The 12,888-nt window shown below is 54.5% G+C and overlaps 4 protein-coding genes across 4 annotated transcripts; all 4 read right to left on the bottom strand.

The window, feature by feature from the left end:
* Positions 1 to 322: 322 nt before the first annotated feature.
* On the bottom strand, positions 323 to 2,980 carry BDY24DRAFT_355194 (uncharacterized protein; the record flags this gene model as incomplete). The annotated part of the gene is made up of 18 exons (XM_076637775.1): positions 323 to 434; positions 514 to 621; positions 697 to 731; positions 818 to 895; positions 969 to 1,054; positions 1,145 to 1,247; positions 1,330 to 1,432; positions 1,503 to 1,562; positions 1,643 to 1,682; positions 1,758 to 1,791; positions 1,869 to 1,879; positions 1,964 to 2,059; positions 2,139 to 2,234; positions 2,308 to 2,352; positions 2,423 to 2,536; positions 2,605 to 2,722; positions 2,811 to 2,830; positions 2,915 to 2,980. 18 exons carry the CDS (start codon positions 2,978 to 2,980, stop codon positions 364 to 366), a joined length of 1,284 nt encoding a protein of 427 aa, XP_076493288.1. The 3' UTR covers positions 323 to 363.
* A 3,398-nt stretch (positions 2,981 to 6,378) lies between these two features.
* BDY24DRAFT_366072 (WD40 repeat domain-containing protein) lies at positions 6,379 to 8,453 on the bottom strand. The gene is made up of 4 exons (XM_076637948.1): positions 8,062 to 8,453; positions 7,261 to 7,930; positions 7,041 to 7,152; positions 6,379 to 6,905 (listed from the first exon to the last, which is right to left on the bottom strand). The coding sequence occupies exons 1-4, from the start codon at positions 8,430 to 8,432 to the stop codon at positions 6,622 to 6,624; spliced, it is 1,437 nt and encodes a 478-aa protein (XP_076493287.1). The 5' UTR covers positions 8,433 to 8,453; the 3' UTR covers positions 6,379 to 6,621.
* Positions 8,454 to 8,829: 376 nt separating this feature from the next.
* BDY24DRAFT_400850 (uncharacterized protein) lies at positions 8,830 to 10,482 on the bottom strand. Its single transcript, XM_076642011.1, has 6 exons — positions 10,360 to 10,482; positions 9,997 to 10,263; positions 9,672 to 9,914; positions 9,486 to 9,579; positions 9,281 to 9,400; positions 8,830 to 9,196 (listed from the first exon to the last, which is right to left on the bottom strand). The coding sequence occupies exons 1-6, from the start codon at positions 10,414 to 10,416 to the stop codon at positions 9,039 to 9,041; spliced, it is 939 nt and encodes a 312-aa protein (XP_076493286.1). The 5' UTR covers positions 10,417 to 10,482; the 3' UTR covers positions 8,830 to 9,038.
* A 482-nt stretch (positions 10,483 to 10,964) lies between these two features.
* On the bottom strand, positions 10,965 to 12,533 carry BDY24DRAFT_400849 (uncharacterized protein). Its single transcript, XM_076642010.1, has 8 exons — positions 12,401 to 12,533; positions 12,100 to 12,285; positions 11,875 to 11,984; positions 11,649 to 11,795; positions 11,535 to 11,566; positions 11,351 to 11,442; positions 11,177 to 11,268; positions 10,965 to 11,100 (listed from the first exon to the last, which is right to left on the bottom strand). Exons 1-8 carry the CDS (start codon positions 12,425 to 12,427, stop codon positions 11,022 to 11,024), a joined length of 765 nt encoding a protein of 254 aa, XP_076493285.1. The 5' UTR covers positions 12,428 to 12,533; the 3' UTR covers positions 10,965 to 11,021.
* Between the last annotated feature and the right edge of the window lie 355 nt (positions 12,534 to 12,888).

The following is a 12,888-nucleotide window of genomic DNA, read 5'->3' as shown; positions in this document are numbered from 1 at the left end:
ATGACCGAGTTCTTCAGTTCAAAAATGAAAGTCCTCCCTCTGCAGAACTTCATCAGGAGTGAAATCGAAATAATCCAACGGCCTTGAAGAAGCTTCCGAAGAGGTCAAGGCGAAAAAAAGGCCGAGGAGGTGAGCTCTTCACGCGTCGCTGAAAAAGACGAAAGCGAACCATCCCATCTCTTCCTCCCAGCACCCATTCCCCTCCACTTGAACGCTTACGATGATCCGCTCCTTCCACAGCGCTATGTTCACGATCTCTCGGTGGGATGACGCATCTCGCCAATAGATTCTCTTGCTCTCTCGCTCGAAACGTCGCCTGCATCTGGTCGAAAACTCCGTGTTAAGATATACCTATGTAAAGGTTCAATAGGAGAAGTAGGTACTCCTCTTTCTACGACTGAAAGAGTAGGTAAGAAGCGAAGCAGCGAATAAACCTGAGTAAAGGAAGCGGGGAAAGGGGAGGGAGATCAGCGTGGTCCGTGTTCTCGTCTCCTTGCTTTCTTTCGAACTGACCCATCACGATCCCAATCGCCACGCTGATCTGACGTAAGGCTATAGTTGTTCCTTGCTCAAAAGAAGTCGAGGACGAGGTTAAAGCCAGGCCTCCAGCAGCAGCGAGACCTTTGAACGTACGAGAAAGGGAAGAAGAGTCAGCCCAGCAGCGAGGGTTGTCCGAAGATCGACTGATAAGCTCACCGTTGGGCACCAGAAGGAGCACGGCTGTTGATTGACTGCAAGAAGAAAAGCGAAGAAGAGAAGATCAGCGTCGAACGCAGCGTTGACGAGACGCGTCGACTCCTCCTCTCTCTCTTCTCACGTCGTGAAAGCTGTTCCTCGAGCGATACGAGACCAGAGAGTACCGAGGAGACCAATGGCGAATGCGGCAATCGCAGAGCTATCGACGATGTAAGAGGGAGATGGTCAGAAATGAGCTCCTCGTCGACGCAAGAGGGCGAGGGAGGACTCACGAGACGACTGCTTGATCTGGTATGACCTGTTTTGAGAAGTATAGAACCACGTACGCCGAGCATGCAACATATATTGATGCGCAGAACTGTATAACAAAGACGAGGGGTCCGAAGTAAGCTTTTGGAAGAAGGGAAGGGGACAGAAGAGGAATGGAGAGAGAGAAACAGATGCTGACCTGCTTCGATCTGACGACTTCCTTGGTCCACATCGAGAGAGCGACTGCAAATCCTGGGACCAGGATGAGAAGGTAAATCGGCGGTATAGCGGCGTTCCACCATCTACATTGCGGGGGAGCAAGACGAAGAGTCAGCGCGTCGAAAAGAAACAGCAAGACGGGTCGGTGCTCTTCGAAATGCTCACGGAAGACCAGTGGCTCTGTTACAGGCGATGGTTCCAGAAGAAGCGGAGTCCGTACCCGTCGTAGAGACGGCCGAAGTATCGTTTTTCGAGGGAGGATACATTCCTTGAGAGAAGGAACGGGAGAGAGCAAGTCAGTGAGAGGTCAAGGGAAGACGAACAGCAACGTGACGTACCAACGAAGATCTCAGAACCGATAGATATACCCACTCCCAAGAACAGGGAGAGAACGCATCCTAGAAAGGAGGGAGACGAAAGACGAGGGATTTAGCTCAAGAATGGCGCGACGGAAGAGAACAGAACGGAGGAGTCGAACCGTAAACAACGCGAATGCTGCCCGCTACAACGCTCCGAGACTGTTTGGAAGAGAAGTAGAGGACGGAGAGTCAGCCAAGGAGAGGAAGGTGGGGTCGAGATCTAGGTAGACCTACAGCGATCTCCAACGATCCCTGAAGGATAACGAATCTGCGAAGAAAAGGAATGGATCCGTCAGCAAAACTATAGTCTCCCTTGAAGCGAGCTCAACGGAACAACAGGCCCACCCTGGTAGAATCTGATCAGGCCAGTAAGGGAAGGACACGGTCAGCAAGGTGAAGGAGAAGAGGCGCGTCAAAGTCAAGCGCGTCGTCGAACTCACCATGACGATTCCAGCCGACGCACACGCTTGGTAGCAGAAGTAACCAGTCGCAGAGAGCCCTTTAGAGAGAAACGAGACGAGGACGGCCATAGTGATCTGTATAGAGAGAAGAACCGTAAGGAACAGTCAGTCGTTGAAAGCTCGAAGGAAGGCGAAAAGGAAAGGAGCGGCTGACCTCGAAACAGTTAAGGAAGAGTGGGTTCGTCGCTGCGAGAGTTAACTGGCAGAGTCCCATCAGACTTCCGAGAATGAAAGAAGCGAACATATCGATCTGAGGGAGGAGAAGGTTGATCAGTTTCGAAGACGGTTCGTCGAGAGGAGGTGAGAGTCGAGACGAAACGAACGAAGGAGCCGTCGAAAGCCACAGGAGCAGCGAAAAAGGAGCACATCTGGGAGAAGGCAGGTGGACGCAGGTCAGTATCAAGGCTCGAAGTAGAAAAGCTGGGAGGTTGAGCTCACTCCGACGATGGCGACTCGTGTCCAAAGTCCGTGGATGGGAGGCGACGTCGTGATCTCCTTGAGAAGACGAGATCCCTCCGAAGCGGAGATTACATCGTGGAGAACGTCTCGATTCTAAATGAGAGGAAATCAAGAGCGAAATCAGTCGATGCAAGAGGCGGAAGCGACTCGTCTTCACTCACCACGGCATGAACTCGAGCTAGCTTCGCCGAGTCGAGACTTCCGACCGCACGCAGGAAAGCAGTTTCCGAAGTTTGCTTCCGAGGGTTGTTGAAGCACAAGATGAGATGCGAGGGAAGGCTGGTGAAGGAGAAAACAAGACGCGTCGAAAGGAAGTCAGCCTCGAGAAGGGACCGAGGAGACGAGGCAAGACCGTGAGCTCGCTTACTAGAAGAAGTGGGCGTCGAGCTGTGAGATGTGCCGTGGAAGAAAGACATCAGTCAGAGAGCGTTTCAAGGAAGAGGGAAGGGGGAAGAAGGAGGGACCACTGACCTCCAGAACTCGAGCGGTCGATTCCAACTGCGACTCCAGTCGATGTGTAGGACTTCCGAACACCATGTGGGCGTTGGCTAGTCGAACGATGAAGTCTCTCGTTTGGGTCTCGGTTCCGCGATGGTTCTTGCTGCCAGAGACGAAACGATGTGGGGGAGGGGGAGGAGGCGACGCGTCAGCAATGGGCGAGCGAGCACCAGAACGAGTGGAAGCAAAGGAGACGAGATATGACTTACACGTAAATCTCCCTCTGGATCCTCTCTCCCCGTTTACTACCGAGCCAACCAGCATACCCGCCGTTCTTCTTCCTCCTCCTCTTCTCTCCCTCGTACTCGACGTCAACCTCCGTCCCTTCGTCCTCCTCGAACGGGAACCCTTCCACCCCCTCCTCCACCGCCTCCTCAGGAGACTCCCTCAAGGTATCCGTTGGCGATCCTCCAGGCGAAGAGATGATGTTGTGCTTCTCTCCTTCGGCGTACTCTCCTCCAAACGCTTCGACGGCAGCACCTTCGGTTCGAAGCAGCTCGGAAGTTCCCTCCTCCGCTATCACATCGAGATGCTCATCATCTGCTTCTGGTTCGTTGGCGTTGTACTGAGCTCCATTGACGTTGATCTGTTTGAGTTTCGAGTTTGAAGATGATGGGGAGGTTTGAGCTGCTTCGTCGCGTTGAGATCGATGTCTCCTCCTTCGTTCGACGCGACGCTGGTGTTTGAGATCTTCTCCGCCTTGCCTCTCGACTTCTTCTCTGCTAGAAAGGTCCTCGACGGCTTCTCTGATTACAACGCAGAGACCAAAGCAGAAAAGAGTCAGCGACCAAGACGACACGAAAAGTCCAAACCGGAAACTCGAACTCACTGTCTCGTGTATCTCGAGAGACGACGACCTCCACTCCCTCCGCTGAGGTTTCCTTGATCTTCGTAAGACCAAACAGGACCGATGGTAGCACATTCCGGGCTAACAACCCCAGAGAGGTTTCCTGACAGCCGAGGGAAGAAGAGGTGGCCAATCAGTTTTCGACTCGAGGAAGAAACGGAAGCTCTGCGAGAAAGAAACGAACCACTTGATACGTCGAACAAAGAGGAGAAAGTCGGAAGTTAGCGGTCTGATATGTCCAAACAAGGAGAGAGACGTTCGACAGAACAAGGAGAGACACTCACGTCGTGGCGATCAACGCAGCGATCGTGTTAAGAGGCGGAGTTCCAGCTTGCAAATCTTGCTGCATCGAGGCTCTTCCCCCAGGATCGAGAACGGAGAGGTAGCTGGTGACGAGACCTCCGATCTTACGAGGGAGAGATTGAGCCTGGCGAGGGACCTCGGGGATGAAGGGCTGATTGAGATCCTGGTGATTCTGCTGGAGATGTCGACGAGGATCCAGAGTGGAAGCGGACGACGGCCGAGTGGAGAAACGTGGGGGAATTGACGAGGGATCTTCTCCGGATCTCGTCCGAGCGGGAAGAGGAGGGGAGGGTCGAGGAGGTCGCGTAGTCGAGGAGTTGAGGGTTGGCAGCCCTCCGTCTCCTGGGTCCTCCTCCTCGTCTCCAGAACCCGTTCCAGTCCTCCCAGACGCCGTCGACCAAACCTTGCCCAGTCTACTTCCAACTGCCGACTTCAAACTGTCCACTCGACTGCCGTTCCTGTTCATCGCTGATCCTGATCCCGTACGTCGAGAACGGACGTTCCCCGTGTCGTCGTGCTCCGGCTTGGATCGTTTCCTACGGCTGGTTCGAATAGACTGGGTCTCGTTGGATTCATGAAGAGAGCGAACGAGATCTCCGAGCCCTCCTGATTCCTCGTCCTCCGATCCTGACGACGACGAGGAGCTCGATCCTGAGCTTGAAGACTCCAAATCCCTGCTAGCTCGGCTGGTTTGGGGAGAGGTTCGAGGTTTTGACGTCGTGGAGGGGTATTGAGATTCGGTCTTGGGATTGGAGCCTCTGAGAGAGCTGAGGAGTCCAGAGGGAGAGAAGCGAGGGAGGTTGAGGTCGTTCGGCTGATCTCGAGAGTCCGCGACGTCGAGCTCGTCGGAGGGAGAATTTGGTTGGGGAGTGGGTCGAGTTGAGGAGGTGCAAGGATGGAGAGGTCGCGAAGGTGTTGACATGGATTCGAGGAAGAACGGAAAGTGTTGTAAAGTGGTTCGAGCTGAGGGGGGTGAAGGGAAAGAAGGGAGGTCAGCTTTCCAATTCAATCGATCAGTCTGAGCTCAAAGAACGAGCCCACCTCGCGCGCGGTGAGGAATATTGTGCTGATGGTTGAAGGTGTGGTGGCGAAGGAGAGGGAGGAGTCAGCGGAAAGATGGTAGGATTGAAAAATGGGAGCGGAGAGCGACCTCCGTCATCGGTGAAAAACCAAACCGGATCGGTGGAGAAGGAGGGAGGGCGATCGAAAGACCTGCTCTTTGACAGCTCTAGAGCAGAGAAAAGATAAAGGGCTCGTGTAAGAGCTCACCTGGATCGTTTCAAGATCATCCAAGTCGCTCGAGTGTGAAGGCAGAGAACCAGAAGAGAGACAACGGCCGTGCTCTTCGCGGATGTCGCCTCCTTCTTCTCGTTCGACCTGAGGGTGATCACTGCTGCTAATCGGAGAGGTAGAGCCAGCGGTAGGCGCCTGGACGAGCTATCCGGAGCAGGAGGCGCACCTGGAGGAGTCGAACGAGCGACGCGTCGCTTTGGTACTACTGAGTTCACAAACCAACCGAGGTGCACAAGGGGAAGAGCTCAATAAGCACGGGGGATGCCAGAAGCTAAAACTCCATAGAGACGGAAAAAGAACTTGCCGAGGAAAGACAACAAGAAGCACGCCGAGCGTCGAGGCAGTCTCGTCTGTTTCCTCACAGCTTGAAGAACCTTCAAAGAATAGAGCAGCAGAGTCAGTCTCGTCTTACACGCGGATACTTTGGGCCTCTGCTTCCGACTCTTAACGATGCAGGAAGGAAGGAGGACTCACTGGAACTTCCGCTTTGTCGAGGGCTGAGTCCAACTCTTTCTCCTCTCCCTTTCCCTCCTCCTTCTCCTCCTCCTCCCAGACCTTCAGTCCACCATCACTCAGCTGAAGGCAGCCTTCGCATCATACCCACTTCGTTCGAAACCTCTACGTTCCACCAAGCGTAAAGAGTCAAACGAAGAAGATCGCCTCTCGCTTTTGGTCGAGGCGGTCGGGAGGGAGGAAGTCGAGGGAGCTGTAACCCATGGCAGAGGCGCTACCACGGCTGATGGAGTAGTTCTCCAAGACTGATCCAGATCCCGACAAAGCTTGATCTCGGACCTGCTTTGAGTTGCACGACGGGAAGGGGAAAGGAAGAGGTGGGTCGCGAGCTCACCTCCTTCCTTTCTCCTTCCTCCTTGGGGAATCACAGCGTTCTCGGGGAGTCGGAAGGAACGCTCGCCTTGCGAGAGGTCGTGGATGGTGACCGTGCTTAGGAAAAGTCGGAGACGGATTCGTCTGCTGAAGAAGCAGCACTCGGGAGCTCGTCGTGGTTGAAGGAAGGAGGGGAGAGGAGGGCGTGCGAGCTCACCTCGATTTCGCCAGCCCATCGGTTTCCTTCTCCTTGCACGTACGAGGACGATCATGAAACTCTCTCGAGATGCTTCTCGGTTCTAGAAGCTGGTCGCCAGTGCCTTCCTGGCTTGACCACTGACCTCGCGGGGACTCGGAACGAGAAAAAAAAAGAGAGCGAAACCAGATTGATTCGATCTTCCCTCTTTCAATTCTACACCTTCCCCCTGTAGACCTCCAAAATACAACCCTCTCCTCCAACAGCCAATATCTCTCCGTCCCAATCCCCAGCAAGAAGCTTGTCCTCTCCCTTGATCTCCCTGTTCTCGTCCCTCTTGACTCCGAGAAGAGCCTGCTTGGGCGACCGCACGTCCCAGATCTTGAGCTCTCCGTCGTGGCCGGCGGTGGCGATGAGGTGCTGAGAGGTAGGGTGAGCTCGGACGAAGGGGATATGGGAGGCATGGGCGGAGGGGAGGGTGAGGGAGATGATGGCGGATTCTGAGGCGAGCGAAAGGAGAGAGGTGAAAGAGAGAGAGAGAGAGATGAGGAGAGCGGGTCAGCAACTATTAAGAAGTGAGGGGAGGAAGACGGCGTAAAGAGCTGGCGAGACGGTTGATAGAGATAGAAACTCACCATCTCGAGCGTCCCAGAGACAAACGGTTCGGTCGGCGTGAGACGTGACCAGCATCGACGACGATCCAGCCATCTGATCCATGTCCAGGCAGACCTTATCCGAAGGTGCTTGCTGTGGATATCAATACGAGAGTTTAAGGTAGAGTCAGCACTCTTTTTCCAACGGGGAACGGAACGGCAGAGTTCCTCGTGAGATCGACGCGTCGAAAAACAAACTCACCTTGATCAAAAAGTTGACCTGCGTCTCGACGTCCCACCCTCGCACGCTTCCGTCCCATCCACAACTCCAGATCTTCTGCTCCTCTCCTCCAGGAGTCTTGTCCCAGATCGCTCGTCCAACCCTTCCCTTGTGCCCTCTGAAAACAGCCTCCGGTCCAACTCTCCATCCGGTCGTCTCGACGAGTCCCTCCTCCCTCTCCTTCTCCTGCTCGGCCATCAACCCCTTGTCCAGCTTCCTCCTCTTGGTCTGAAGTTTACTGGTCTGCAGAGGTTCGGGTACGCTCTTGTCGTGCTTGGTTCGCTCTCGAAGAGGGAAGAGAGCGATGGTTCCGTCCCATCCAGCGGTAAGGAGACTCTTGGAGGACGAAGGGTTCTTGGAGGCCTGGATGGAGGAGACGGGTCCGTTGTGGTGGTGAAGAGAGAGGAGGGAGGTGGAAGAGGGAGTGGTGGAAGGAAGGGTGTCGGAGGAGATGGTAGGGAGGGAGAAAACTCGAGTGATTCCATCCATGTTTCCAGAGGCGAGCCAGTCGTCGGAGGGAGTGGAGGAGGAAGGGAGCCAGGAGATCGAAGTGATTCCTCCAGAGAGAGCTCCGGTGTTGATGGTGTGTAGGAGGGTTTGCGAAGAGGAGAAGACTCGGAGTTTGTTGTCGTAGGAACCGGTCAGGAAGAGTCTGAAAAAGAGGAGGGAAGGAAAGGAAAGAGGTGAGCTCGCGAATTCCTTCCCTCGACTCTCTCCTCCCCTTCTCACCCTTGACTCCGCTCCCTCAGTTTCAAGCGAGATATAGATGAAATCGTTACTCACCCCTTCTTCTGAACATCTACCGCACTGACCCAATCGTCGTGCTCGTAACTGGCGACGTGAGACGGAGGAAGGATGCTCTCGATGTACTCGAGCTCGAGGACGGTCTCTCCTACTCCCTCCTGCCCAGCTCCTGTTCTGCTAGCAACCCAGTCCCCCAGAGGACCTCGAACGATCTGTCCATCGTGAACGAAATCGAAGGGGACGGGGGTGACTCCGGTGTCGAGAACCTTGTTGATGAGCTGAGAGAGTTGGAACCGTTTCCAGGTCGAAGGGATCATGTACTGGTCGGGAGGGATCGCATACTGAGCCGAACGAGTGACCAGTCGGACGGGAAGGTTGAGGACGGGAGTAGTAGTAGAGGTGGAAGCCATGGCTGGCAGAAGGAGAGAAGGGGGGGGGGGGGGGGGGGGGGGGGGGGGGGACAAGGGAGCAAAGTCGGACTCACGGAGCACTAGGATCGATGGCTTGAACGGGGGGGGGGGGGGGGAGGAGAGAGAGAGAGAGTTGGGGAGGAAGGGAAGGGGAAAGGTCGAGCTCGAGACGGTTCAAATTCGTTCAAGGGAGGAAGCTGTGCTTTTTCGACGCGTCGAGTTGAGTTCAAGAGGTCAGATTTTCAGAGTTCCAGTTGGGCAACAGGCATAGCTCGTTCTTCTGGGAGGAGATACCACTCGCTCATCAGGAAGCTTTTCCCGAGAGGACGCTGTTGACGCGTCGCTCGAAGCCTTCTCATCACTCCCTCGCCGCCCTCTCTCCCATTACTCCCCAGTGCTGAGCGAGATAGTCCATGTAGATACGTAGTAGAAGTAGCAGCAATCAAATAACGTTTAAACGAGCAGATGTATAGACGAGATCCGAGTCCAGGGCAATGCAAACCGAGAGCGTGTATAGAGAGAGAAGAGAAGAGCAAGGAGAAAAGTACGAGCTGATGAGAAAGATGCAAAGCTACTCTATAGGTGCGGCAACGAACGGACATCTATTTAGACGAGGAAAGCTCCAACGGCTCCGGCGAGAGCGAGAACTCCAGCGAGAGGGGAGAGGGAGAAGACTCCAGAGGCAGCACCGGTGGTAGCAGCAACGGCGGATGGGACGGCGTCAGGGTTGGACCCGTTGGTGATGGTGGAAGGAGCGGTAGCGTCTGCGGAGGAGAAGGAAGGAATAGGAGGCTTAGAACTTGATCGAACGAGAGAAAGGACCAGAGCGAGGACGAAAACAAACTCACTGATGAACTCAGCGCCGCAGATCTCAGTGACGAACTCGGTAACCGAGGAGACGATGGAGGTGTTGGTAGCAGTCATGAAGGAGCTTGAGTTTCCAAGAGCGATGAGGGAGGTGTAGAGTCCTGGGGAGAGGAGAAAGAGGCAACAGCCGGGTCAGCACGACGCGTCTCATCGATCGAGCTCCTTGAAAGGCGAAGGAGGACTCACCCTTGGTGCAATCAGTGCAGAGAAGGGCAGTAGAGTTCTGGACAGCGGTGGTATTGATGAAGGAGGAAAGGGTCATGTCTCCGCTCATGATGGACTGCGAAGGAAAGAAGAGAGAGGAAAGCAGACGTCGTCGAGGAGTCAGCTCTCGTTCAGACGAAGAAGGGTGAAGGGGAATCAAGGGCTCACGGAGATGACGGAGAAGGTCAGGTTCTTGCCAGAGATCTTTTCGAGGGTAGCGAGAGTGGAGGAGAGGCAGTAAGACGAGGAGTTGGAGGACGAGGAGGAGTTGGAAGTAAGGTTGGTGGAAGTGGGGGCCGACGCTCCGTTGCTTCCTCCCGTCCAGGTGTAGTTGTAGGCTTCGGTAGCGTTGCTAGTCTGAACGCAGGCGACGGCCTTGATCTGAGGGAGGAAAGGGACCCAAGCGTTGATCTGAGAGAAGGAATGAAGAAAGAGAGACGTGAGCTTCCCCTCTTCGCAAACAACGTCGTCACTTGGGGAGACTTCGACTCACGCTCTCGTTCTTGATTCCGTAGGAAGCAAAGACCTCCCCACATCCACCCTCCAAAGCAGTAGCGGTAGCGAGAACGGTCTCGTTGGAGCAGATGGGAGCGGGGCAGACCTGAGAGAGGTAGTTGTCGACGGTGGCGACGACTGAGGTGTTGGGAGAAGTGATGGCGAGAGGGAGGAACTTGAGGAGGGACTCGGTAGCGAAGCACTCAGAGGCAGGAGGGGTGGTGAGAGTGGTGGTAAGAGTGGCGATACATGAGGCGGAGAGGGTCTGCAAGCAAAGATGGCACGACGAGAAGGAGAGGAGGAGGGTCAGTTCGACGAGCTCGAAGAGGCAAGAAGGTTGGGGCAGAGGAGGAAAACTTACGAGGGCTGACGCAGAAGCAGCGAGGGAGAGAACAGCGAGGGAAGCGACGACAGACATGGCGAAGAGAGAGAAGGTAAGGATAGGTGGAAAGGAAGGAGGAAGGGGGTGAAGGTCGAAGGTGAGAACGAAGGCTGAAAAAAAAGGGCTTCTTAAGGCTGAATTGAAACCAAACAAGCGTCATGGCCTCGGTCCTTGGGAAAAACTGCGAGTAGAAGGAAACGGTGACAGGTTCGTCGGTTCTGCGATAGAATGGAGGCTGGGTCGAGATTTAGGACTCTTTGGTGATGGAAGAATCGAATGCTAGAGCTCTCGTCGTTGTGCGATCACTCCTCGCGTCGAGATTGAGATCCGAAAGGAGAGAAAAAGCAGGGAGCTAATAGCAGCAGGCTCTCGAGAAAAGATCATCTATGCGACGAGGTCACATCACATTGACACTGATCCACGCTGAAATCTACAGAGAGGCAGGAGGCTGGGAACCCTTCGTGGTCGCGACGCGTCAACGCTCAATCAGGAATCTCATTTCCCTCATCCAGGAACCCCCAGGAGTTGATGAGATTAACGCCACAAGGTATAGCTGGCTTCTACAGGGTAAGCAAGCGCGTTCTATCGGTGTAGAAAACTAGCGTAGATAACGGAGGAGAGGCGAAGATCGAAACATGAAACTACCAAAGGATCTCCTCTCCAGTCTCCCCGAAAAACTTCCCGTTGTCCTTAGGTCCCCAGGAGTTAATGTGAGTAGCACTGCAAAGGGCAGAGGATAAGCTCGAGGTCAGTATCGAAGATCGGAAGCGAAACGAGGGAGTTCGAAGTAACTGACGCAAGTCTGCCTCCTTCCTCGGGCGTGATAGCGACGATGCCGCCGAGCGTCTCGCCAGCCTTGACACCAGAGAGGCTGGTGCCGACGACTCCCTGAAAAACGAGACGAGGAGAAGTCGAAGGTCTGATCAGCTTGAGGAGAAAGGACAAGAGGGAAGAGAAGAGACGGGCTCACAGGGTGGTAGCAAACAACGGTGAAACCGTCCTCCTTCAACTCCCCTGCGAGTCGCTTGAAGAAGTGGTTGGTAGCGGCCTTGGACATTCCGTCTGGCGGAGGAAAAGTCAGAAGACAGGGATGAGGGGGAAGGAGAAGTCAGGGAAGAGAAGATCGGAACTCGACGCGTTGACGCAACACTCACAAGATGCGAAAGCTCCGCCAATACCAGCGTCACTTTGAGCGGGAAAAAGCGTCAGGACAAGGTTAGGGATTGATGTCGATCTAGGATTCGAGGAGAGCTCGTAAGTAGACTCACAAGGCGAAAGTAGTCGACCCAAGGGCCGAGCTCGTGTAAACGATCTTCTTCTGAGTCCCCAGCCTCAAGAGAGGCAAGAAGACCTGAGCGACGTAAATCGCGCCCCAAGTGTTGACTTGGAAATCCTTGAGAGCATCGGTGGGATCCCTAGAAAGGAAAAAGCGAGGTCAGGACGGGAGGAGGAAAACGTCGAGTCGAACGAAAAGAGTCGGAGAAAGACACTCACATCTTCGAAGCCGGAACCATAGCGCCTGTGAATACTCCAGCATTGGCGAAAAGAACGTCGATTCCATGTTCTCGAACGAAGGGAAGACCAGCGACTTCCGTGAAGGAAGCCTTCGAATCAGAATCGAACAACCAAACACGAATCTCGATCAGCTCAGCTCGTCTTTCTCTTTCCCTCCCTCCCCTTCCTCCATTCTCTCCCCTCCCTCATGAAAAAGACACTCACCTTAACACTCTCCAAGTCTCCCACATCCATCTTCACCACCTTCACTCTTCCCTCGCTGCTCTTCTCGAGCGCAAGGAGATCGGAGGCGGAGGCTGGGTCTCGCACAGCGGCGATAACTTGAGCTTGAGGGTCGAGGAGGAGGTTCTGGATGGCTAGGAATCCGATTCCGTTGGGTCGGTTGGCTCCCTGTGAGGCGAGGGAAAAGAGCAGGCGAAGGGAGAAAAGAGTGAGCGGCGAGCAGGAGATGGGGGACGTCGTCCCTCCGAAGCTCGCATTCTCGCAGAAAAGAAGAGAGACAAACAGTGATGAGGTAGACGACGTTGGACATTTTGATGATGTGAGAGGAGGAAAGCTGAGGTTGGGGGGAGTTGAGCTGAGTAGAGTGAAGGGAAGTTGGGGGTGATGGTAGATGAGGAAAGGAAAAAGAAACAAGGTCAACCTCGTTTTCAGCCCATCTCTTCTGGTCGCCGGTGACGATTTGTACTCAAACAAACGGGGACTCACCACAGTTCAAATTGTAAGCTGAAAGATGCGATAGCGGGCTCGGGCATCCTGTGCTAGTGTTGTCCTGGAAGCGATCCTTTCAAAGGAAGGGAACCGTTGGTCAGCCGTGAGAAGACGAGTCCCCGGATCTTGTAATTGACCGTTTGACGTGGTTGAAGATCCGAGAGCAGGTTGGAAAGCGGCAGACTGAGGACTGAGATCTGGGTGGATTGAACTTGCTGGGCCTGAGGAGGAGAAAGGAAGAAGAGAGAGGAGGGTTCAGAGAGGAACGATCAGCTTTCGCTC

The sequence above is a fragment of the Mrakia frigida genome, assembly GCF_051309035.1.
Source record: "Mrakia frigida strain ATCC 22029 unplaced genomic scaffold BDY24scaffold_36, whole genome shotgun sequence".
In the NCBI taxonomy this organism is placed as follows: Eukaryota; Fungi; Basidiomycota; class Tremellomycetes; order Cystofilobasidiales; family Mrakiaceae; genus Mrakia; species Mrakia frigida.
This window is presented reverse-complemented; position numbering and strand designations above follow the sequence as displayed.

Bases quoted from the DNA above. Each gene is read 5' to 3' on its own strand.
- BDY24DRAFT_366072 (XM_076637948.1), bottom strand. From the start codon at position 8,432: ATGGCTTCCACCTCTACTACTACTCCCGTCCTCAACCTTCCCGTCCGA. The intron at 7,931-8,061 runs GTGAGTAACGAT...CCTCTTTTTCAG, and splicing joins GTAGATGTTCAGAAGAAGGG to ACTCTTCCTGACCGGTTCCT. The intron at 7,153-7,260 runs GTGAGTTTGTTT...TGATATCCACAG, and splicing joins AGGTCAACTTTTTGATCAAG to CAAGCACCTTCGGATAAGGT.
- BDY24DRAFT_400850 (XM_076642011.1), bottom strand. From the start codon at position 10,416: ATGTCTGTCGTCGCTTCCCTCGCTGTTCTCTCCCTCGCTGCTTCTGCG. The intron at 10,264-10,359 runs GTAAGTTTTCCT...CTTTGCTTGCAG, and splicing joins CTGCTTCTGCGTCAGCCCTC to ACCCTCTCCGCCTCATGTAT. The intron at 9,197-9,280 runs GTGAGTTTGTTT...TCTCCTCCGCAG, and splicing joins CTGCGGCGCTGAGTTCATCA to ACGCTACCGCTCCTTCCACC.
- BDY24DRAFT_400849 (XM_076642010.1), bottom strand. From the start codon at position 12,427: ATGTCCAACGTCGTCTACCTCATCACT. The intron at 11,796-11,874 runs GTGAGTGTCTTT...TTTCCTTTCTAG, and splicing joins ATGGTTCCGGCTTCGAAGAT to GGATCCCACCGATGCTCTCA. The intron at 11,269-11,350 runs GTGAGCCCGTCT...CTCGTTTTTCAG, and splicing joins CCGTTGTTTGCTACCACCCT to GGAGTCGTCGGCACCAGCCT.